This window comes from Cotesia typhae, unplaced genomic scaffold (genome assembly GCF_013202065.1).
Source record: "Cotesia typhae breed Kobodo isofemale line unplaced genomic scaffold, CoteBio_Ctyphae contig_22, whole genome shotgun sequence".
Lineage (NCBI taxonomy): Eukaryota > Metazoa > Arthropoda > Insecta > Hymenoptera > Braconidae > Cotesia > Cotesia typhae.
The window spans coordinates 9,015,774-9,041,449 of NW_027423728.1; the positions used below are offsets into that span (position 1 = coordinate 9,015,774).

General features: G+C 33.7%; 2 protein-coding genes across 4 annotated transcripts in view; one reads left to right on the forward strand and one right to left on the reverse strand.

The window, feature by feature from the left end:
• The window catches only part of Pdk1 (Phosphoinositide-dependent kinase 1), an 89,675-nt gene that overhangs the window by 60,066 nt on the left and 3,933 nt on the right, over nt 1-25,676 (reverse strand). Inside the window, exon 1 of one of the 2 annotated variants that reach the window (XM_074238593.1) lies at nt 22,886-22,912. The exons of the other annotated variant lie outside the window; for it this stretch is intronic. Coding sequence (XP_074094694.1) covers nt 22,886-22,897 — 12 coding nt within the window. The 5' untranslated portion in view covers nt 22,898-22,912. Of the gene's footprint in view, nt 1-22,885; nt 22,913-25,676 lie in introns of those variants that run through there. 2 annotated transcript variants of the gene reach the window in all.
• On the forward strand, nt 1,603-24,728 carry LOC141524583 (uncharacterized). Of its 2 annotated transcripts, none has more exons than XM_074238595.1 (5): nt 1,603-3,843; nt 21,780-22,031; nt 22,411-22,609; nt 22,723-22,815; nt 23,440-24,728. In XM_074238595.1, the coding sequence occupies exons 2-5, from the start codon at nt 22,009-22,011 to the stop codon at nt 23,758-23,760; spliced, it is 636 nt and encodes a 211-aa protein (XP_074094696.1). In that variant the 5' UTR covers nt 1,603-3,843; nt 21,780-22,008; the 3' UTR covers nt 23,761-24,728. The 2 variants fall into 2 exon arrangements, with proteins under 2 accessions (XP_074094696.1, XP_074094697.1); XM_074238596.1 differs by lacking the exon at nt 23,440-24,728 and adding an exon at nt 22,881-23,017.

Sequence of the window (25,676 nt, forward strand, 5' to 3'; positions counted from 1 at the left end):
CTAAATATTTTCCTGTCTACCTTGAACAACTTACTCAATTACATTATTTTGTCATCGTTTATACATACATGGACTCATATATGTGGCTACTCATGTTTCCTCTTCTTGGAATATGACTCAGGTCGCGTAAGTTCGTTGGCATCCGATTCACAATTGACACAGCCCGATACTATACCATTTTTTTTTCTAGTAAATAAACACATTTAACAACTTGACCATTAACCATTAACCATTAACCATTAAAAAGAAGGAAAAAAACTACCATCTTTTTCCCGTGTTAGTGTTATCTGTGTAATGACCTTCATTATCCAATCTTATTCATGCATTGACTTGCTTCTAAAAAAAAAAAGCATAATAAGTACCTGAGTTGATACTGAATTTGGATTTATTTTACAGCAAAGATCATTTAAAATTTTAAATCAAGTTCATTCAATTATTTTATAAATTAAAATGCCAATAGATATTATTTTCGTGGTACATTCATTACAAGATATTTGATAAAATTTTGAGCCCTTGAAGTTAGGAAAATAAAAATCTAAGAAGACAGATGACTTACACAGGTTGTTACCGAAGTAAAATTTTTAAAAAAGTTTTCTGAGTAAACGTGACGAAACCGCAGCGGATGGAAGTAAGTTTTTAAAGTTGGAACTTCGTAAAACCGCAGCACTTATAGAATAATAAAAACGGTGGATAAAGAACCCGGAGTGGAGTTGAAGGGAAAAAAAAAAAAAAAAAAACGATAGAAAAAGATAGAGTTGTAAAAAACAGCTAAGAAAAAGGAGGAATAAATATCTCTGATGATACGTGAACGTTAACGTGGGCAACATTGTGAGCTCATTATAAAGATTATCAAGCCTTATTTACTGCTCTTTATATTTTTTTTATATATTAAGATGTGTGGGAGATGAGCAAAGCGTTAAGCCTACACCAGACAAATAGAACCCCATGACCCGTTGTCTATGACTTGTGCAGGCAGACTGATTTTCCGTGGGAATTGCTAAAGTTTTATAAATTCAGTGGGCACTGTATAATGACTTTATTTATTTTCATGCGGGTGTTGTCGGAGTCATAAAGGTTATGAAAACGTCGTGTGAATGCCTCCAAAGGGGACATTATAATCGGAGACGGGAAAACGGCCGGTTAATAAACGCTGTGAAAAAGTCTACACGCTAGTTTAACATACATACACTCACACATTTACACATGTGCTTAATTTCATGAGTTTAAGGACCCTACAGTTGTTGATTGTCGAGTGTATAAGTGTGTAAACTCCAAGTTTGATGCCCTATTCGAGCCAAAGGAGGGAAGGCCAAAGAAAATAAGAATAACGCACGCAACTGCGCGCGCATTATGGCGGGAAACGATCATCAAGTTGGCGACAAGGTGGGAACCAACGGTCAAGTGGTACTCAACTACTAAGTTTTTGTTTTAAGGAATTATACCGAGTTTTTATTTTTATTTTTAAATTTATTAATTAAGTTATTTTTTTTTTTTTTTTTTTTAATCTATATAAATTCCTTATACACAGATTTTTTTTTTTTTTTTTTTTTTTAAATATCAATAACTGATTATTAAAGTTTCAAGTGACTAGTCAGAAAAGATAAATGATTAATAAATAACTTATTAAAGTAAAAAATTTTTAATCTAAACCAGCTACCTTTTGATCAAAGAATTTTCTGGAGAAAATTAAGAAATTGGATTCGATCTCACAAAAATATATTTAAAGATTCTCGAAGGCAGTGTTTAGTGTTAATTCCAGGTTAATTTCAACTTAATATGGCTAATCGATGAAGAACATAAGAGGTCGGAGCTAACGATAATGTGCTGAAGAAGGTTAAACGGGATAATTAAATCGGGCAAAAGAGGTTCCGCCTATGATCAGGCACTTAGTAGTTCGACATTTCATTATCGAGCTCGTACAATGCCTTTTTAAAATTTTTCTCAAGTTTATGAGCAAAACAAGAACGGAGAGTGAATAGTTGATAATTTAATCTCGATAAAAACTATCAGAAATTACAAAGGAAATGATGATAATGGTAGTCTGTTGTATATAATTGAGAGTATTGTAATCTATAGAATATTTTATAATTATTGGATTATCAATCAATAATGAAATAATAAGATTTCACTCTACTCCCTAGAGAATAAAATGATCGAAATATAAATGAAAATATATGTAGAGCATACGAAAGTGAGCAACGAAGCGATTACTTGTCCAGGTGCCTTGGTGCTTACCACTCCGACGGAAATTCCACGCCTCCATGAATCGCAGAGAGGCTCCCGCGCTCAACAACGAGGTATTTGAACCCATTCTCTGTCCCCACGCTCGACTGTCTGTAGGCCGTCTGCCCTCTACTCTCTGAGTTTGTGTTGGTTCCCGTCAGTGACATCGGAGAAGCACCATCCTAGAGACTTGATTCTCAGGAGCTGAGAGCTGAGAGCTGAGAGCTGAGAGCTGGGAGCAGAAAGCCGCATCAAAGCCAACTTAAAACTTAAAACGTCAATTTTCATTGCTCCCACTAGAGTTTACACATACTGGATACAGACTTTAATTAGATAGATATGTTATGCATGTTAATGTCGCTCCTTTTCATTGTCGATAACCTTGGACAAATTATATAAAAACACAGTCTAGAATGTTTAAATTAACAATACACTGGTGCGGTAAACATGGAGAAAGGTAAAGAATTGTGGCAGGGGAGAAGAAGAAAAAGAAAAAGAAGAAGAAGAAGAAGAAGGAGGAGGAGGAGGAGGAGGAGGAGGAGGAGGGAATCAACCAACAATCAAGAACCAGTAATATAACCAGTACATTAAAAGACATGCATAAACAGAGCTCCAGATTGTAGACGGTAGACTGTATTTGTAGCGTCGAGCGTGTTTCATTGGCGGGAAACGTGAGAGGCCAAACACGTGGTTCTCATGGCGTCGAATCGACAAAACAAAGGAGCCAGTGTTTGGCTTTAGCTTAACACACGACAGAAAATGTCACACGGGTCTGTAAGCTGGTTGAGCTGATATGAGACTCAACCACAAGTGAACACTCTATAGTTTTGCTGTTTATGTTGCGGTAGGTCTTGACCAACCTGGAACGATTCAAGACATGGGACACTCATCGTCTGCGCAGCAGTTATTATAAAAATATCGTGTGAAAGATATAAATGTTAACACTCTCCTTCTTCTTTTTCTTAATTTCAGAGTTGTTCTCGTCCTCGGCCTCGTCTCCGTTTCAACCCAGACAATGTTTACATTATTACATTATACATATACAGTGGTTTCATAGGTCAATTCACCATTTCGTCGAATGCATTTTTTTTTTTTTTTTTTTTTTTTTTTTTTTTTTTTTTTAAGAGCAGAGCCATCAACGCTCAACCAAACTAAATGTGAATCCCCTCAACATGTCCTTGAAACTGGAATGGTACTGGCGCCTTAACTAAAACCTACCGCAACGACTAAACTATGCTCCAAACTACACATTCGCACGTTTCTACTCCGCTCAAAAGTGTGTTGCTTGTTTTTTTTCGACTCAAACCTTGGCGTGAGCAGCCTCTTTCACCCAAATTATTAAACATTATAAGTATTATATGTTATAAAAGTATTATTATTTCAATCTAAATTGTTGAACCCATTAATGACTAGACGTGCAATGTTCGGGCAGCCTTGAAGATATACCAACAGAACCGAAAATGGTGATAAAAAGGGATTTTGTTTGCGCACGAACTCTAAAATTCTTGGAACCAATCTCATAAAAGATGCCGAAGGACACCGGTCAATTTAGATGCAAGTCTGCAGACTTTGCTTTCGCAAAACAACCCATCAACCCGTTCGTTTTATTCCCTCTTATAGGTATTATTATTATTATTATTATTATTATTATTATTATTATTATTATTATTATTATTTTGTTATTAAATGCTCAGGGGGGTTATCCCCGGAGTCCGATTCTCCGAGGGCCCAGCCTGAGCTCCATCCGTTACTGCTGGACCACTCCGCACAACAAGGCGGTTAGTGATCACAGCAGGCCAAAGTCATTTCCCTTAAGAGACGGAGAGAACCAAGTAAAACAGCCTTCTGCATCCTAACTGCCAAGAACTCAGCTTTTGATGAGCAAGCTGGAACTTTGGCAAGTGAGGATACAAAAGACTGTTTCATCCCTCCTAGGACGCCAACAATCAGGACGACAAGCTTGACACGGTAACCTGGGTAAAGTTTGCCAATTTCAAACAGGAGATCCTGATATATTTGTCTTTTGTGCTCTTCTTTGGCTGAGATGTTGTATTCAGCCGGGGCCGAGAACTCAATGACATAAATGTCACGAGTGGCCTTGTCGAAGAGCACAATATCAGGTTTGTTGTGATCTATCCGCCGGGTTGTTGCAAATGGCATGTTCCAATAAATTTTGCAACTGTCATTCTCAACAACCTGGGGAATATCTCCTGGCAAATAAGGCAGCACTGGTGTCACGTCAATACCGTAGCAATGACGAAGATAGTAGTACAGTACTCTCAGGGCAGCATTGTGACGCTGGATATATGCACCTCTCGCCAGCACTGGACATGCCGACAAAAGGTGCATAAGCGTCTCCGGATGTTGTCTACACCTCCTACAGGACGTGTCCGGAAGCTGCACCTGGAGCACCTTGCTACGGTACTCAAGAGTGTTAATGACACCATCTTGGCAGGCAAATATGAACCCTTCAGTCTCGGACATCAGGCCCGCTGACTTTAAGAAGGAAAACGTCAGCTGGATGGACAAGCCATGATCACGCACGTGTTTAAAGAACACGCTGTGCATGGACTTGTCCATCAGTTCGCCAAGGAGTAGTTTTTCCTCGGCGTTCCTGATGACGCTCTTAAATTCCTCCTTTCGGAGTTCCATAAGAGCGTTTATTTCTCCAAGACCAAGGGTTCTTGCCGCATATATTGCTGCCTTATACAAGAATGACCCCTTATGCGCATTTTCATGTTTATGTACAATTTGCATAAGAAAGTCATCCTCGTCTGCAGTGAAATTGACAACTTCGTGAGTTAAACCCAGGACCAAACGGTCGTGAAGCCGCTCCAAACTCTGCAAACCTCTCCCACCGATGGACCGGGAGAGGTATAATCTGGCGACTGATGAATTGGGGTGCATGCTCCGATTCATATTAATGATCTTACGGGTTTTGATGTCGAGATCTCGTAAATCCTTTCGGGTCCATTTCAGGACACCGAAAGAGTATAGTAAGACTGGGACAGCGAGCATGTTAGTAGCTGAGACTTTGTTTTTGCCGGAAAGTTCGGAGGACCAAATTTTCCGGAGTCTCCTAACATACTCGCTCTTGAGAGTTGTTCGGACTTCAGAGACCGCATGCATGCGGTGCTCTTCCATTCCTAGATATCTATACAACTCCCCGGCGTCTAATTGGCTTAAGACGCTCCCATCCACTAATTCGACATCATCACCAGTATCAGAGCACTTACCCCTCGCCAGATGTACGACCGCACACTTGTCCAACCCAAAAGACATTCCGACATCTCGTGTGTACTCTGCTACGATGTTGAGGGCCGCTTGTAGATGATCTTTATCAGCGCTATACAACTTCAGATCATCCATGTAAAGCAGATGGGTAATCGAATAGTTTCGATCACCCGGAGGCCCCACAGAGTACCCATGAGTTTTACGGAGAACAACAGATATAGGCAGCAGTGAAATGCAAAACAGCAGAGGGCTCAAGGAATCGCCTTGGAAGACCCCTCGTTTGTACTCTACAACTCCGGTTACGTGCAATGCGTTTCCACTTCCAATGTGAAATCGCGTTCGCCAGAGCTGCATTGTACGCCGAATGCATTCCACTATTTCGGGATTGACTCCCAGGCATTTGAGTAGATATAAAATCAACTCATGTGGAGTTGAGTCAAATGCCTTGCGATAGTCAATCCAAGCCATTGACAGGTTGCGTTGATAGTAGATCGCATCTTGTAAGACGCATCGATCCACTATCAGGTTCTCCTTGCAACCTGACAGGCCTCTTTACTGCCACGTTGTTCATATATCTGTTGCCATACAGGCTCTATCTGCTGCAAGATACGGTTATTTAAAATTTTTGTAAAAATTTTATAAACCGCATTCAAGCAGGTGATAGGCCTGAAATTCTTAGGGTCAGACAAGTCACCTTTTTTAGGTATCAGTACGGTTCGCCCTTCTACAAGCCAGTCCGGAATCGGATCGTCAGCTCTAATGTATGATGTAAATATGCGGGCCAGATGGAGGTGGGTAGAAGTAAACTTCTTCCACCAAAAGACATTAATGCCGTCTGGTCCCGGGGCAGCCCAATTTTTGCTGCCATTTAGAGCTGAACGAACTTCATCCACACTGACTGCAGGGCTCTCTTCATCAGCATTCTGTCGACGGTGTTCCCGACAGAATACTTTGAAGTCGTGCAGAGCTGGAGTGTTGGCGTTCACGTTTGGTTGATCTCCATACAACTCAGTCCAAAAGCTTCCACCCGCTCAGGTGTTGGATAATTCCCGGTAACATCGGTCTTTGGTGTCAGAAACCGTGAAGGGCTGGATCGAAACAACGAGTTGTCGACCAACCGCTTCAGCCTTTTCTCTAATGACTTTTAGCAGCCACTAGAGCCCGCAATTTATTAAGAGACTCTTCCTTGATGACATGAAGAGTACTCTTGTTCAGTGTGTGATGACGCCACCGAAGTTCAGCAGCAATGCGCCGAATTCGGGGCGTGTATGGTGTTTGAGTTGTGTCGTACTCAATCACACACTGAATGCGGGAGACCTGTTTCCGGGACATGTCAATTTTCAAGCCAAGTTGTGAGATGCGCTGTTTCAACCTTGCCTCGATCGAGAGACATTGTCTCTCTCTCGGAAAAGCCGAAACTGCTGCACCATACACAACCTGGCTCACAGTGAGCAGGGTGGAATCCTCCAGGATGTTTGCACGGAGATCTTCGTTTACCGCGTCAAGCTGTTGTTGGGAGTAAGTTATCTTTTTAGATATACTTACTTGCCGTCCTACAAAGGGATTGTTGTTGTCCAAGGAGGAACGGCGTCGCTCTTGGTGTAGTTGCGCCGGAAAGGAAAGTCTATTAGACTGCCTTCTATCCGGCACAAGCGATCTTCTATTTCGCCGAAGATGAGCGGCATAATTACGCAGGTGTTTGGGCGTAAAATGCGCTAGCTCCGGATGCATATCACTCCAAAGAGTGTGCATCCGGGCCATATAGCCGCTCACCCCCGGCTCGCTACGTTGGTAGCACACCAAGAGATCGACTCTCAGTTCCTCCGTCCACTTAAAGTAAGTCCTTAAGGCGCCAGGGTCGTCATCATTCATCGGGTCCGGCGTGCTCCTCCCACCTGATGAATGGTCCTCATCCGAAAAGGACCGGTTGTGGGGAGCACTTCTGAGTTGGTATCTTGTGGTAACTCAGTTATTTCCATGCAGTGGGTAGTTGGCCCACTGCACGGGCTACGTCGTTCGCCTACAGACCTGATGTTATGGTCTGATGTTATTATTATTATTATTATTATTATTATTATTATTATTATCATTGTAATTGTTTCTGGCGATCATGGATTGACCGATTTTTTGTCAGAACAATACGGCTGTTTTACTATTTATTTCTTGAGCATAACATTAAATTTTAACAGTGATGCCAAAGTCTGGCGCGTCAACAGAAAGGAAGTTGTCTGGTGGCATTTAATGACCTGGGACGCACTGGTGGGTTTATAACAGTCAAAGACTCAGAGTTATAGAGTAAACTTTGTGTGGCATTCCAAATTATAATAATAATAATAATAATAATAATAATTATTATTATTATTATTATTATTATAAGAATAATAGTAATTAGACGATAGTTTAATCTAAGAGGTTTAATTGGTGTGTTAGCATTAGTATTAGAAATATTTTTGCATACGCTGACACTTTTCTGGATGAAAAGATTCCTCAATAAGACCGTCAGGGGCTGGTAATGAAGAAAAAAAAAAAAAAAAAATAGTGGAATTATCTTCTATCCTTTCATCGAGGCCCCCCCCCTCCTTTTTTTCTTTCTTTTTTCCTTTCTTCCCTTCTTTTCTTTCTTCCTTCCTTCCTTCCTTCCTTCCCCTTGAGGCAGGACGACGACCCCAAGGCACAACGCACGACCCAGCCCAACCTGATCCTCTCTCGGTCTTTGTCTTAACGAATGCTCTAAGGAGCAAGGAGCCATTGCCGCCGATTGCCATGGGAAGATTTTTTTGGCATAAAGGCTCGCTTCCTTTACGCGTCTCTCATTTCTCATCTTGTCTTGTTGTCTTTTGCCTGCACGTGCTTTATATACAAGAGTTTTATTGGAGACTTGGCTCTCGGGAGCTCTCGGGTTCTCTCGTTACCTCAATACCAGTGAATACGGGCTGTAGTCGGCTTACGACAAGCATACAGTCATCGAGCCATAATAGATCCGCGAATGTCTGTCTGGGTTGTTAAACTCAACAGCGCTCTCTTTCTCGAAGCTACCAACTAACCACCTTTGTCTCCTCTGGTATCTTCTTTGCTTTTTTTTTTAAATATTATTACTGTCATTATTATTATTATTATTATTATTATTATTATTATTATTATTATTATTATTATTATTATTATTCTGTGCTATTGCCCCTCACAAGCCAAAGTATCTCGAGTCCATAGTTCATGGACGATCGCCCAAAATAATCAACGTCAACATAACAGAAAGAGCTGCTCTGTGAGCCACCGAAAGAGACCAAATAACGAGAATTTACCTAGACAAAAAGCAACAAGGATAAAGCATACATCAACACCACCATCACACTTTTTACATATCCGGTTAGCAGTCTACTGCTAGTTAATTTTATCGGTATTTATATATTAGAGGTTACTAGCTTAATATTCCACAAAATCGATTTCAATATTTATAAGCTAATGAAAAAAAAAATAAAAAATTAAAAACAAAATTAAAAAATATCGGCTTAATTACTTGAATGAAATAGGTGAAAGAGTTCATGGACGTTTTCTTCCGAAAATACAAAAGCGAATGAGTCGTCAGTCTGGTATCTAGCGATTAATTTCTTTATACGCTCTCTAATGTAGTTGTATCAATTTTGTATCTCATTCAGTTGACCGATTCCAAGTTATTATTGGTTACCTTTTACTGTCTATATATATATATATATATATATATATATATATATATATATATATATATATATATACCTATTTAAAGCGATATGAGAGACACCAGAAGCGTTTGTTTATAGATGCAACAAGAGGAGCATCATGCCGTTTTTCATGTCGTTCATTTTGTATTTATAATGCTTACTCATGAATCTATTACGAATTTATAAATACTTGTTAGTTGTACGAGACTGCAAGATCGTCGGTTAGAATAAAGAACTAGGCTACACTTCTCTACATCTAGGAATAGATGCTCCATCACGGAGCTTTATTCTCAGCCTTCGCCGGTTCTATTAATAAACCGACACTCGAGACGCCATTCGTCATAAAGTGAGTCATCCATCTTTTCTATATGCTTTCACTTATTGCTGTTATGCTGTTATCCTGTAATATGAAATTCACGATTTAAATCAAGTTAGTTTAGTATCGAAATTCTCAATAATAATCGAAAAAATATGGCCCCTGATACTTGGTCCTGATAATTCCACCAAAAATCTGATGAATACAATTTGGTATTTGCTTATCGTCCTTTTCGATTTTTTCATCACTAAATTATTTTTAATTAGCGGACTAAAAATGTTGGATGTTACTTGTCGCGGGATCCAATAAATAACTCTCGGGCGCTCACATTTCTTCCTTTGTCCACAATACCCGCACACGTGATCCTTCTCCTCCTCTATTTAATCTTTTTCGATCCTCGAGTTTTTTTATTTTATTTCCTGACTATGCCTTCCTTTTTTTTTTTTAAGTTATTTTTCATTCGTTTGGGTTTTTATTCTTGTGCCAGGCGCCGTAGAATGTTGTACACGCGGTGAATCCACTAGTCCACAGATTATATTCTTTGTGTCCAAATTTCGCCGTCGACCACCGACAGATTCCAAGAATATACATCACATTAGGTGCTTACGAACCTTCATATGTATGCTCGATCTCTCTTTGCTTTTTTATGAGATTACGATATTTATTAGGCCGATGCTATCTCTAAAATTTTTATTCTATATTCTTTATCCAACCACTTATATTTTTGCTTATTTATTTATTTATTTATTTATCATTTGTAGTACTCATACACTCATATATAGATTGTCTAAATTCCATTCATCTACATCTACCCAATTATAACTAGCATATCATCAATGATCACTCTAAATAATTGATACAACAGCTTTTAATTCTTTAATAAAACAACACGGAATTTTATTTTTTTTTTCCCTATAGAAATCATATCAACATATCTCATTATTAGATAAACAATTATCCAGAGGGTGCTCTGGGGGACTAGCTGGCATCACTAGATTCTGAACAATGTCTCATCTCAGTGAATCTCTGACACCGAGAACACCGAGAACTGATCGAATTAGTGTCTCAAGTTTACTGTACTTGGATTAAATTGCTTTCAAAGACCAATATACAATATACAATAACCCATCCCCCGTTTCCTTTTATTAACAGATATATAGACATCATAACAAAAGAGTAACATATGTACTAGATTACAGTTTAGTTAGATTATCGCAACCACCGAGAAAATATCAACAAAACGTCGTCAAGACGCAAGTACCTAATCCAGTTACCATATATTGCTACGGGAGTCTCTTAAGTTATTATCTTACAGATCCGTAAGATTGATTAATAAATTTCTTAAAAGATACATATTTTTTTATGACAAAAAAAATTTTTCCGAATAAAAATTACAAGGTTACGAGAAAGGATCGAAAAAAATTACAATGTTCTTAGAAATTTAGAATTTTTAAAGTTACATCTTTGCGTCTTAAAAATTATTGACCTTATGTTGTCACTATAAAAACAGATTAACCTAAAAGATAAACAAGGATTAGAGAATTGGTGTCTATTTAAGGAGAATTACCGGATTGATCACCACTGAATGGACAGAATTGGGAACGAGGATTCTCAGAGGGGTACTGTACTTTTGGTTCAACAAAAAATAGAAAGAGGGATGCGCGTCTGTTGTGTCTGAAGCTAACTGGAGCCCTGTTGGGTGAACGCCCTTAGAAGCCTGGCGCAGGCGGAACCTTTCGTCCCCCGTGGACCTTCACGCCCTCACACACTTTCTACCCCGAAGGGGTAACCGAAGCATACCATAGACTATGAGGTGTCTGGACATAATAGCACTCGGAATCGAGAAAGCTAGTTTTGATCCAGACTATCTGCTTTTTCTCTTTACTTGGTATACAAACAGTTCTCCCAAAGTGAATTTATTTTATTCTTAAAAGTATGTCTGCTCTTCTATTATTTATTTAATAATCAATTTCTCTCTTCTTTATCATCCTCTTTATCCTCTCACCGTCCACTACCAATATGTTAAGATTCATTCGATGTTAGGCCATTTAGGGCATGACCAAAGCATTGCTCTCCACCCAAAGTCAAGTCAAATAATCTCACGTAGCAGATCTCACAGAGATCAGGTGAAAAATCCTCTTCGGATGAGAAGAGGAAAGTAAGTCTTGAGTCTTAGATCTGAACTCTTTAGGACGGTTTAGTTATAATAAATAAATAAGTGTAATCACCTGAAGCTGTAAAAACGTCGACAACTAATAAACAGCACGCGTCACGAACATTACCATATAATTATAACTATAACTATAATTATGATTATATTATTGATTATGACAATAACTATAATTAAAATCCGGTGGGTTGAAAAAAAAAAGAAAAAAAGAAAAAAACGTGGTCGCTTGTTATACATTAATATCCAGGGCGTGGTCGGTAGAAAAGACGCCGGTAATATAGATTTGAACGTGCCTGCCAGCGCCCGCGCCTAGCGCGGAAAGTTTCCCTGTAAATACGGACGATTTATTAAAACTCGTATAACACAAATGTTCAAATGCAACTTTACATCGAGTATCATAAAATGAGTAGTCAAGGGGCTGTGCAAGGGTGATAAAGCAACAGTAAATGGAAGGGGTTCTACAAGAGTTTAGAGTTGAGCCTTTTGAGTGGACCAAGCCAAATCATATACCGTAACACGCACTCAAAAGTTACTTCACTAAGCTAAATGAATGAACCTATAAATATTTATTTTATAATTTTAAGCTCTGTGTTTAATTAAATGTGCTTTTCTCCTACAGACAATATATACCACAATTTTATTATATGAATTAATTGCTTGAAAGATTTGCTAAATTGTCGTACTATTAATACTAAATCAAATTTAATAGATGCTTTGTGGGAATTAAAAAAAAAAAAAAAAAAAAAAAATATAATTCATTGATCATACTAAACTTCCATCAACAAATTTAATAAAGAAAGATTCCTGTAGATTATTTATTGGTTTTGGGTATTTATTATTATTTATCGTTGAATTTAAAATTAAATTTATAATGATTAAATTTTAAGCCTTAACAGATTCAAGGGACTCTTGAAATATTACCACGGTGTTAAGAAAAGCGAGGAATTTTTCTCAATCTGTCATATTATCACCTATTTTTCAATGAGCATCACTCAAGGGGAAGACGGATTAGATATTGCAATAAGTTTTACTATTGAAAATAATAAATAATAAATAATTAATCAAATACTCTTGTCATTTTAAAATATAAACCACTTAATCTTCTTTATAAGAAAAAATTCAAGTTTTCATAAATATTTTTTAGTAATTAATTTTAACAAATTAAAACTTTTTTTGAAAATGAATGAATAAATTGATAAATCGTTTTTTACTTTTGCGTGCACCGTCTTAATAAAAAAGAAATGTCATTGAAAATTAAAATTAAATCAAACAAGTAATGGAATTTATATTTTTCTATTTAGTTTCATCTAGAGTAATTCTAAATGAACTTTTAGTGGTTAAGAAGCACTTTAGTACTGAGAGTGTCGGTAGTACAAAAAATTCTCCTTCTTTTATGTCCATCAACCTTTAATTCCGAAAAGTGAAGAGGCGCTTCTGCCTTTTCTTTCCAAAATACCTATACTAGAGTGTATTGGAAGGATTTCTCTCATCCTATATTTTCTAAGTGAAAAAGATCACCGGATCCAACCTTGACGTACAAATTAACGAACCAATGATAATAATAATAATAATAATAATAATAATAATAATAATAATAATAATAATAATAATAATAAAAAGCTATTCTCGTAGATATAATTTAACCACTTCTACAATTTTCTCGTGTATGAAACTTAAATTATATGTATGATTTAATAGTACATGGAAATTACGCTTGATTTCCATAAAAGAAGGATTACGGACAAGAATTAACTGTCACATAAAAAAAAATTTTATGAGCCACGTTAAATGGAATGAGACAAGGTATTTAGGGGTGAAAAAGAGAAATATTCTGCTCTGCATAAGATAAAAAAAATATTAAACCTAGAAAAACTCCATCAAGAATACGTGGTGTGGTAATAAACATTGTTTGGCACCTACTTGACATGGTCATTTATTACCAAACTTTTCCTTTATCCACTGTTTTAAATTGAGTATTAGCTTAACGTATTGGAAATTTAAAAAAGTGCAAAAAATACTAATGCCAAAATATTTTAACACTATCTTATTTGCCAACTTTTTATTGCTGATTAATTGTTTGTTTTATCGCTCAGATGAAAACTACCCATAAACTGCGAATCCAACATGTTGTTTTATTGAGTGAAAAGTTTTATCAAAAATTATTATTATTATCATTGTATTAATAAACAGTGATAAAGTTATATTATTTTGAATTTTCCATGAATAGAAAGTTAAAAGCTATTTAAACACGCTTTAGAACTATTAATTAATTTATAAATAAAAGTTTTTCGGGGTAAAACTATTATTTTATAAAATTAAACGAAAAATTTTGAATGTTATTTAATTTTGACAGGACTGTAATTTTTTTCCATGCAGTAATACACTATCAAATGGATGAATTTTAAACAAATCATAAAATTCTGATTTGACTTTTATGAGAAAAATTAAATTATTTCAGAGCTTACACAAATTTTGATTTCCCAGAGTAAATGTAGAAAATGAAGCACGAGTCATGTTATTATAAACAAACTGTGAGAGCGAAAACGAAAAACAAATTCAAGATAAAGAGAGACAAAGCAAGTGAAACCATTAAAAAAAAAAAAAAAAAAAAAAAAAAAATAGGTCAACCACATTGACGGGGCTGGTGGAGTCTACTGTGCAGAGTTCTGTCATGAACTGTAGCAAATACCCCTCGAGGAGTTTGTCACCGTAAAGGTGTAAGTGTAAAGTAGGGACATATATATATTCGTAGCACCAGATATGAGAACGCGGGAGTTGAGTTTCAAGACGAGTCGTGGCGGTGGCGAATGAGGGCACTGAGGTTTAGAGCTGTAGGGTGAGGCCAGACAGGGACTATTGATCCACAAGGATCCACCCTTTTACTCTCCCTCACATGTTAGTGGGATAGGCTCGGTCTGATGAAAATCAAACGATACACATGAATGTACCCCAGACTTTATACTAGGGGTGTGCGAATAGTGTTCGAATCGAATCGAATCGAATCGAATCGAATAGTACGATTCGATTCGAAATTCGAATCAAATATTTGAATAATTTTAAAACATACGTTTTCCAAGTTTCATGAATTTTGATAGTTTAAAAAATTTTAAGAAATATTAGTTTAAAATAAATAAATAAATGATGTCTTAATGAAATTGTTTGAGGTATCAGTGTACAAGAAAAGACTACCTACAATAAAAAAATAATCCCTCTTATTTTATAAATATTTGAGTCCTATATTCCTCCGTTATAATGAATTATTTTTTCTGTCAAATGCGAAATGTCGATTGGATATATTTCGAGTCCTACGCAATATCGAACGAAGTCGCGGAGTGACGTTTCCGTAAAACTGATCATGTCCTTTACGGAAATTATCTTGTCAACTATACTTGGATGAGTGTTTATCGATTAATTAAACAAAAGATCGGAACCTGCAGAATATCCAGCTTATAATCAATCATCTATTAATATAGCGGGTATATAACGGTTTTTTTTTTTTTTTTTTTTTTTTTTTTTTTTAAATTTTAATTTAAACTATGATAATTACATTACTTTCCAGTCCTCCTCATTTACGGACATTGTTTATAAACATAAAAAAGTATATCCGCGAGGGAAATAAAGTTACGGGGATTCTATTCGGTTAATCCTCGGCCCTAAATATCGCAAATAGGGGTTTAAGATTAAGATGGTTTTATATAATTTTTTGCTCGGTAGAAGTAAAGACTATCCAGGAAATCCATCGGATGTTGAAGTCGTATATATATAGTGACGGTACTCGAGCATTTTATGCGACAACAGAGAGTGAGTGTGGACTCGGTTGGTTGCTTACCATCCTCTTGCAAGTTGCTCGCTGTGCGAAAACAGTAAGCAGCTTTACGACAATCCGAGAATCGTGAATGTTACTTTTACGACGTCCTTCCTTTATTCCCGTCTCATTTTATTTTTTCTCTTTTTTGACTTTTCCTCTATACTACTACTGTAACAGTAATAATAATAATGTATATATATATATATATATTATGGCAGTTTCTTACATCAAAAATTAACAACATTTCGTTTAAAGTCTGCGTTTTTAATTTACTAACAACATTAATGCACTTAGTTTTATCTCTGATTGCTTAAAAGCCTTCTCAAGTACACTGTCTGTTTATTTAAAAAAGGTACCAGCAATTACCGTCACTATCGTGGTGAACTATGAACTTTGCTGTTTCTGGAAGTATGCCCCAGTAACCTGTGAACTTTCGGTGTAATGATGATGATAATAATAATAATAATAAGTTTTAAGAATTGCACAAGTATGGACTCTCAGGTATAATAGTTCTCTCCACTCACATACATTGGTATATCGTACTCCGGAAACGTTGAAAGTCCCAGTATGACGCGCATGGATCCCTTTACGGGCGTGCCGATGCGTCGCTATCGCTCTTTTGTCCACTTACTCAGTTACTGATCGATCGCGGCCCACAGGGCGTGTGTCCGTTCTCGTTAAATGCCAGACGTCCTTAGAAATTTCTATCTAAAATCAACCGTGTCGATCCCGCTTCTGATATAGTACAGGACCGGCAATTATGTGGTTAACTCTATTACAAAACCTCTGATCTTTTGTCGATCGTCTTCCTTCTTGACATTTTTATATCGTCGATACGATTGTTAATATCAAATTCAATAGTTTGGTAAATGACAGTTTCATTTTTCCCCCACTTATAATAATAATAATTTTAAATTAATTATAAGCTTCATTTTCAGTTCGATTCAACTTAAATATTTTTTTCAAAGGTATTAGTTACTTGCAATTAAATTTTAAGGTATTTATTGATCATTTAATTATTAACTTGACCAAAAAATTATATTTTCCTGAGAATTTTCAAGTTTTTTACGATGATTATAATGCTAACAGTAGTGGTTGGATCAAACAGAATTAAATTATCCAATCAATATTTATGATTTACAAAATACAGCTTGTTAAGCGATAACCTTGTAAAAAAAAAAAAAAAAAGACTACCTTAAAGCATCGCGCGTCTTATTACCCTAGAATATTATATTAGTATAGGGTTGACACGCGATGACCCAGACAGGGTGGCGACTATATTCACCAGACTAAGGACACCTTTACTCTTACTCTATTTTATATTTTCTTCATCAGATATTTCTTCGCCAGAACTATAATTTTTTATTGCTCTTTCCCAACTATCATTAATGAAATGTTCTATAAAACTAAACCGCACTTTGTTTATAATAAAAATTTCATAAAATCCTTATTTAATATCTCTTTCAATCATTCTAGAAAAAAAATTGGACTCTAAATTGAGTTTGCAATTCACATTAGAGGCTTGACATCCATTAAATTTAAATATTAACTCTCAAAAAGTGTAATAATTTATTTATTTCGACGTCTAAAACTAAAAATGAACATCAAAAGTCTGAATGACAGAAACAAGGATTAAATCGAAAAAAAATTTATGAAAAACTTTAATACCCAAAAGTTTCCAGTAATAACTAATAAAACCCAAGTAACAATAATAAAAATAATAATAAACCGTAAAATAAAGTAGGGACATTTATAAAAGTTCATAATTAATGAATAAATTGAGTTTCTACTTGAACAAAAATTCTAAGGAATAAAACCAACTAAAGGACAATTTAGCGGGAGAGATTGTTGTGTAGAAAACAGGGGAAGACAATAAATCGTTTAATTTAATATTTATTAAAATTAAATACACTCTATAGCTATGTATCAATATAAAACGATCAATTAAAAAAGAAAAAAAAAGAAATAGCAATATCTGAGAGGAGGTATAAAAAAAAAAAAGTAACCGTCTAATTAAAGTTAAAATCTAATAACCAGCCCGATAAAGGAAAGGTTTTAATAAGGTTTAAGCTATGACTAAAGCTCAGAAGTAGAATCCATATGGAACAGCTCGTCATACAGGATATAAATGAGTAAGACTTTTTTTTATCGAGGATATACGAGATTAAGCGGGTTAGCTAAAAAATAGGGCACAGGCTGGATATGAGTAAGCTCTCATCTCTGGAACTTTGGACGCTCGATCAAGGTATGCTGAACGAACGAATCCCTACTCGCACCCGTCCTGGGGGTGGCGTAGTACTCGAGAAGGAGAAGTGAGTTTATCGACCACTGACGTCATCCGCCCCCACTAGACTACGTCACGTTTACGTTCTGCAGCGTATAAGAAGGGCGTCAGAGAGGATGATTTATTCAGGAGCGTGATAAACCCTTCCGTCACCCCAAAGCCCGTTCAGAGTCATAATTGATGGTTATTTTATCAAATTCAAAAGGCATAATATCCAAAGGCAAGTATTCAACTACTTAAAGACTAGTTCAGTCCTCTTTTTATATTTATATTCATGTCAAATAATTTATTTAAACTGACCAAACACAGAAAAAATTCTGTTATATCAGGTTGTATCAGTTTTTCATAGCTTGATGTCATAAGTTTAAATTTAAACACTTGGCTAAATGACAAAGTTAGATTATATTATACAACAGTTTGATTACAATCGATATTTAAAATAAACTATAAAATTATAAATATTATTTTTAGGGCACTAACATACCCAATTCGACGACGATCCTGCGACGGCTATGTCCTGAGTGCACAAGTATTGATCGAGCCTTTATATTTCCCCTGTTTCATCCCTCCGGAACGCGTATTTTGCCGCTAGACCTTCTCCTGTACTGGTCTCTTTCCCTGATACGATTCGCGAATGCTCCAACGCGGGAAAATTCACTCCTACTTTTTTTCGTTCTGGGGTCATGTGCCAGCCCTCTACCTTATACTTGTCGAGAGAGGAAAGAAAAGAGTAAAGAGAAGTGAAGAAGAAGAAGAAGAAGAAGAAGAAGAAGAAGAAGAAGAAGAAGAAGAAGAAAAAAAAAAAATAAATAAATAAAAACGTTTCAACGCTACTATCCATACTACTCGTCCTACTCTACTAGTACTACGATTACTACTGATATTTTTATTATTCATATAGTTTTTTACTCATCAATAAAAATTTTTCTGTTTATTACTGTTTTAAAGGTTCTGATCAATATCTAACGCTTCTTGATAATATTTACTCATTATTTTTTTAAACACCTACAATCTTTAAATGTTAAATGAATTTTAAATGTTATTTTTCTCTAAAGACATCTTAGACATGTTAAAATGGCAAAGAGTTTTAAAAAATTAAATAGTTAAAATTAATTTTATTAAACAATCGATTTTATTCCGTTGATGTCAGAGTTGGTAGTTTTAAATTAAACGGCACTAAAGGTATCAACGTTTGAACATTTAAAAAAATAAATGTTTTATAGAATATCTACAATTTACTTTGTTTTAATGACTCAAAAGAGAACAAACTATAGAGCTTTCATGGTAGAATGTATTAAATATAATCAATAATATTTCATGATTATATTCCATTTAGCATGATTGCGTCGAATGATCTATCTAAGGCAGTTTTCTTTAACTTTCTGAAATCTATACACAATTAATACGATTAATGTTATTATTTATCAGAAATTGAACAAAAAATTAATTAGCAAAGTTTTAATGGATATATAAATAACAAAAGTATAATAATGAATAACTTTTGGAAAATAACTAAATAAATCAAAGAATGACAGGCTTATTAACTTGAGCCTTTTCACCCTATTCTATTTAAATTGATATTACTATGGATTCTCGGATCTTTGGACAGCAATACTACCCAAAGGAGGTGAATTCCAATTTTCTGAACGGGTATGCGATTCAGTGAGATCGAATAATAAAATTTACTTTTTTTATTTTTATTTTAATTTCCTCGATTTCATTTTACAGTTAACGAACAAAACTATCTACCTTATATTGTCTGTGACTATTTTTAACCCTGCTGATTCCATTCGCACTGAATAATTTCTTCTTCGCAACCAATAACTGTTACTATTATTCCATTCTTAATAGCGAGCTTTATATATTTGCCAAATCCAGACAATAAGCTAGACTTAAAATTTATACTGATAGTCTTCATCTTCTTTTTTTCTTCTTCTTCTTCTTCTTCTTCTTCTTCTTCTTCTTCTTCTTCTTCTTCTTCTTCTTCTTCTTCTTCTTCTTATTATTATTATTATTATTATTATTATTATTATTATTATTATTATTATTATTATTCGTCTTCATACCCTCATTAGTAACAACTGAGTTTCCTGATGTATACACACAAGTTTACTCTAAAATAGCTTCATTAAACAGTAAACCCCATAGGCCTAAGTATACAACTTGAATTCATTGAACATGAAGCTATTGTCATACATTTATACCAAGTAGTTTATAATACAGATAGTGATTATCAATTTCCTGATGTAACCTAGTATTTTAAGATTTACAAGTCGTAACGTTTGGCTCGTTATTTATTTCCGGCTGCTTCAACTTTGAATTTTATTGTCATTTATTTACATCTCAATAATTTAACGTTTTAAAATAGTTCTATCTTGTTTAATGTATGTGATTATTATATAAATTAAATTATATGTTGTACTGAATAAAAAATGTACTTTTCTATCAATTATTTATATTCTTAGAATGATTTTATATTTTTTTTATCTTAAAGCAGAAAAATAAAAGTATAAAATATAAGTGATAATTAAACTTCAAAATGAGTTGAAAAATTTTTTTTTTTTTAACCTAAGAATACAAAATAATTGAGAAAACAAAATAATTGTTAGATTCGAACGTTAGTTTTTTTTTACTCAGTAAATTTTTTAATATTGTTATATTGATCTTGAATGAACGATAAATTTTTTTGTTTGCGTGAATAACAGGTATTTTAAAAAGTAAAAACCCCGATACAAAACATAATTAATGATAAACCGTCAATAAAATAATTTTTATTGGGCTTCCCTAATAGCCTCTTCTACAAAATAAAATAATTTGTCAACAATTATTAGGTTTAATATGTCAATTAATCCAAGTCCACTGAATTCTTGAAGTTTACAGATTTTCTCGAAAAGCAATTGCTATAACATTATTTTTGGTAGCAATTGGGGTTCAATCGTAATAGACTCGACCATACATGTTATTCACGTCAAAAAACAAATGCCAAAAGAGTAAAGTAGGACATGGGACACGTTGCATTTATTTCCACGCCAGACGGACCGACCGCGGCGAGACATACGTCGCGACGAGAGTTAGAAGAGGGCAGAAATATAGTGTACAATTCTAGCGAGCCCAAGAGCTTTCCTGTCAAACCAAAATTAGAGTGAATCATCCGACTTTATATACACGTACCCAAATAGATTTGGAGGACTATTATCCTATTAAATCATTGATTCTTTACTTTTGATCCTTCCAAATTCAGGATTAGCAAATTACCTTTAATTTCCCTCTGTACGTCGGCGTAGGTCAATCGATTTCTCCTCAAGTTAATTTTTAAATAGACTTTCGTACTTTTATACTTTTTATATTTCATTTCAGTATTAGCTGTCAATTCCACGGAATTGACTTCAAATTTTTTTATTTATTTATATCATTTCAGAAACATTTAACTTTCAATTATATTTAAAAATTTTTAAATGGATTATCACAATAATTATAAAAGTTAATCTCTGAAAATAATAATGATTCTTAATCTTAATTTTTTTTTAGTAATAATTAAATTTATCTTAATTATATGCTAAAATATTATACGTTCTTATGAAAAAATATTTTCTTATTCATTAGTATAGATAATATAAAGTAATTATGTAGAGTGTAACATTTGAACGACATTGTTTGAGTTTTCTGAGGCTTAAACATCTCTCAAGTGCCATTAAAATAATTATATCTATATCTTTTATCACTCGACAACAACAAAAACAACAACAACAACATCAACCATAAAAAAATAGAACAAGATAAAGTGAAAAAAGTAGGTTCCGATACTAAGATTGTCAGCGGAAAAGCGCATCTGGTGTAGGTGAGCACGCTAGGTCGCGTGTCCAATGTCCGTCCATTGGTCGCGTACGTAAACATCAGGTGCAGAAAGTCCGTAAATACACTCGGAACACGCTTACTCTTTACCACAGATAACATTACAATTGTATTAGCTTTTCGCTTTCAAATACTATACTTGTATTTCTTATTTATTTTATTTTTTATTTTTGTTCAGTGAATTATTTTGCTTGTAGGATATAAAACCGGTGGTTTATAATCTACAGAGCAGAGATACCAGCAGATAATATTAATAACAAATATAATAAATACATGTCCGTTTCACGAGATTACCGGATGCCATGGATCTGCTCGATTATCTCCCACTTGAGTGTTTACCGATTAATACTTTTGTTATTAACACGGTATCAATCTACTTTTTTATAAACCATCAATGTGAACAGTCACGGCTCTGATTTCCCACGCATGGGAATGTGTCAGCCAGGAAGGTATAAAACCACCAACAGACCTCAAACCCATGACACTTTTATTAAATATTTAATTTTATAAAGTTTTAATTCCAATATTCAATTATGAAAATAACAATATTTATACTTATGACCATTATCATCTGTAAACTTTATCAAAAAATATTTATTCAAGCTCTAACTCATGACAGTTTCACCAAAGTATTGTGGGGAAGTTATAACAAGTACTTTTACTTAATAATTAGAATCTTTTTTTAATTATTATTATTATTATTATTATTATTATTATTTTTTTTTTTTCTCCCTATCAGCTTACTAAAAGTTTTTTTTCTATCTGAATGTCTATAGGACAACCACAATTATTATTATTATTATTATTGTTATTATTTTGTTGAAATAGTGTCAGAATATCTCAGCTTTTGAATCAACTGTGCAGCGAATCCCAGAACGAAAATATCCTGACTCGAGATGCTTGCTATGGGTGTTTTTTTCGAGCAACCAATAAGCCATCCGGGTATCCAATGCTTCTGTCAATGTCTTCGTGCGCTGAGCTTTATCTTGGCGACAGCGAATATGGACACTGCCAAGATTACTTGAAAGTAAGTTAACGTTTCTTTACTTTTTCCGAATTAAACACTCTACTAGTAATATAAATTAATCAATAAAATAATAATTTTATTTATATCCTATAAAACATTAATGATACACGAAGAACGCAGTAGCCAACTCTGAATTAAATTCCAGTCCTGCTGTTATTTATTGTACATTTTTGGAATGTGTCCGGCAAGTCAACAAGGACTCTTTGGTAAATATTAATCAAATCAGATCGTTTTTTTTTTTTTTTATTAAAGATGTTTTCATAATTTATAGATTACCTCGGCACGCATTTAATCATTTTTCCCAGCAAATACTATATGATTTATCACTTCAATCACTTCAATAACTGATGCAGTAGAAATCACTTCAATAAATGCAGTAGAAATTAGTGTTGAATTAAAATAAATCCAATGGCTGAATATTGTTGTACTTGACACCCCTGTAAATATTGTATATACTGTAAATATTACACAGGAGGCTCGGATAAGCTTAAGTTAAGGTACGAGGAATTTAAGGCAAGTAGATCTGGTGTACCGTGAAAAAGTCAAATCCGCCACGCGGATCTCAGTTGGGTTTCACTTTGTACGTAGGACTGTCTGTGTAATAACAATCTAGATTGTCATTTTAGGTGTAATTTATTTATCCAGGCGATTTCTTCAGGTCTCTCGGGTATAATAGTTTATCAAAATATTATTTTTAAAATAATTTAAAACAAAAAATATATATATATATATATATATATATATATATATATATATATATATATATATATATATATATAATGTAATGTAACATAAACAACAATGACCGACTTATAAATTGTAATTTTTAGATTCAGACCTGCATTAGAGAGTCCCTTGATATGTTTGATAATTTTACGGCAAGTGACATTAAACTTGCCCAACTCATGGTAAATACAACGGCCTGTATTCTCGCAAAGACTAGATGTGGATCAATGAATCCGATTACAGGAGCTTACAAGGCATCCAATACGTCAACCAAATATTCAATAATACCGACTATAAATGCCATACTTGTAAACACGGATTACGATATAAATATTATTCAAATGCCATTTGGTCACGGTGTCATTGACGAATGCGCCAAGTATAGAAATATTGAACAGGCAAGCTGGCCAAATCTTCAATGTTAATATTGAGATATTATATGTCTGTTATATAAAATCTTCATTTAATTGAACTTGTTTTTGTTACTCAACCGTAAGGTTATTAAACCATTATTATTGTTTTTATTTTTTCTTGCTGTTGTTATTTTTCGTTGAATAATTCTTCTTTATTATATTATACATTCAACTCAGTTAAATGCACAAGTAAAATGCACGATTAACGAATCTTAATGGAAAGTGATAAAAAGAAACTGACAAAATAAGAAAATGAATTGTAGCGTATTTCCTCCTACAAGAGTAACGCTTCAGTTAGTTTTCTTTTCCCAGAATAATTTCAAATATGCAAATATTCCCTAGAATATGCGTGTACACGTTGTGTTGAATATTTTTATAAAGAAATGCGATGTACCGTAAAAAGAAAAACGCTTGAATACTTATGTAAAAATTTACAAACTTATGTAAAAATACATTAAACTTATCATTTTACAGTAAAATAGTTTTTGTGCTCATTCTTTGGAATTATTTAATATTAATTATTCAGAGCAGCCTCGGCTTTCTTAATTTATTTATTTCACTTTATAAACTTTATTATATTTATTGTGTTTTAATAAATCTAAAAATATTTTCAATCATATATTATTTGTGTATTTCTTTAAAGTAACCCTTTATATAATTTATTTATCTGTTTATTTTAAAATACTTTACCCGGCACTTTTGAATTTTTAACTTATTGATTTATTTTAAGTCTTTAAGTAGCTCATACACATATTCCTATTTTATTTAACTTTCTTCGTATTATGTAAACACCAAAAGGTAGCTAAAATATTTGCTTCTATAAAAATTATTAAAATTTTTTTAAATATCCTTATTAGTTTTAGTTAAGCATAAAATAATTGTTTTGTTTAACGATCTGATATATTTAAAAATTTTTTTTAACATTAACAAAAAACATAATACCGTTGAACTAAATAATAATCAATCTAATTTTTTATGATGCATTCCAAATGATAATTCTCATCCGATTAAATTCTGCAGAATGACAGTCATATATTAATATAAGTAAATCGTAAATGATGATTCAATTCTTTTAGCAATTAAAGTTAATAAGCACACGTGACCTAAAAAATGAAATGACAACAAAATGAATAAATAAATAAATAAATAAATAAATAAAATAAAAGTTGACTCATCACATCATATTGACAACAATTTAACTAGTTGCTTATTGAACTTTGTATTATGTTCTATCATCATCATCATCATCATCATCGTGATCGTCGTATATATTAAAACCTATCATTATTTACAAATGCGTGAAAATAACAAGTTTTTTTTTCCAAAGATAAATATATAATTAATCACCAGTTTATAGTTAGTAATATTGTATTGACAAACTAGCTGTATGAAATATAATTAATCATATTATTAAATGTAATATATATATATATATATATATATATATATATATATATATATATATATATATATATATATATATATATATGAATATATAACGCCCATCAGGTTATTCCTAATGATTTTAATAAATTGAAAACTGACTTTAACCCAATATTTGGATGCAACAAACTATTAATTTAATCATTCAATTATATTTATAAAACAAAAAATAGGAAAACTAATTAAACATTGAAACACCGAGTATTGTGTTGTAGATAAATTAACATAAAAAATAAAAAATAAAAAGATATCGGTTAATGAAATTCGACTTGACTAAAAAATATTTACAGAAGCCAGCTGATGAAATAATATTATTTAAACTTGTATTTTTAACACCTTGTAAGCCCAAGTCATTTAAAAAAACAAAGTTACTTTGTTATATTTTAGTAAGAAATTGACTCCCACGTAGTTATGATGATGGTATGCAGTGGTTACTTAATCGTCAAACGAGAAGAGTAAACCGAGGATAAGGTGAGGAAAGGAAT

Bases quoted from the DNA above. Each gene is read 5' to 3' on its own strand.
- LOC141524583 (XM_074238595.1), top strand. From the start codon at position 22,009: ATGGGAATGTGTCAGCCAGGAAG. The intron at 22,032-22,410 runs GTATAAAACCAC...TTGTTGAAATAG, and splicing joins GGAATGTGTCAGCCAGGAAG to TGTCAGAATATCTCAGCTTT. The intron at 22,816-23,439 runs GTAAATATTAAT...TGTAATTTTTAG, and splicing joins AAGTCAACAAGGACTCTTTG to ATTCAGACCTGCATTAGAGA.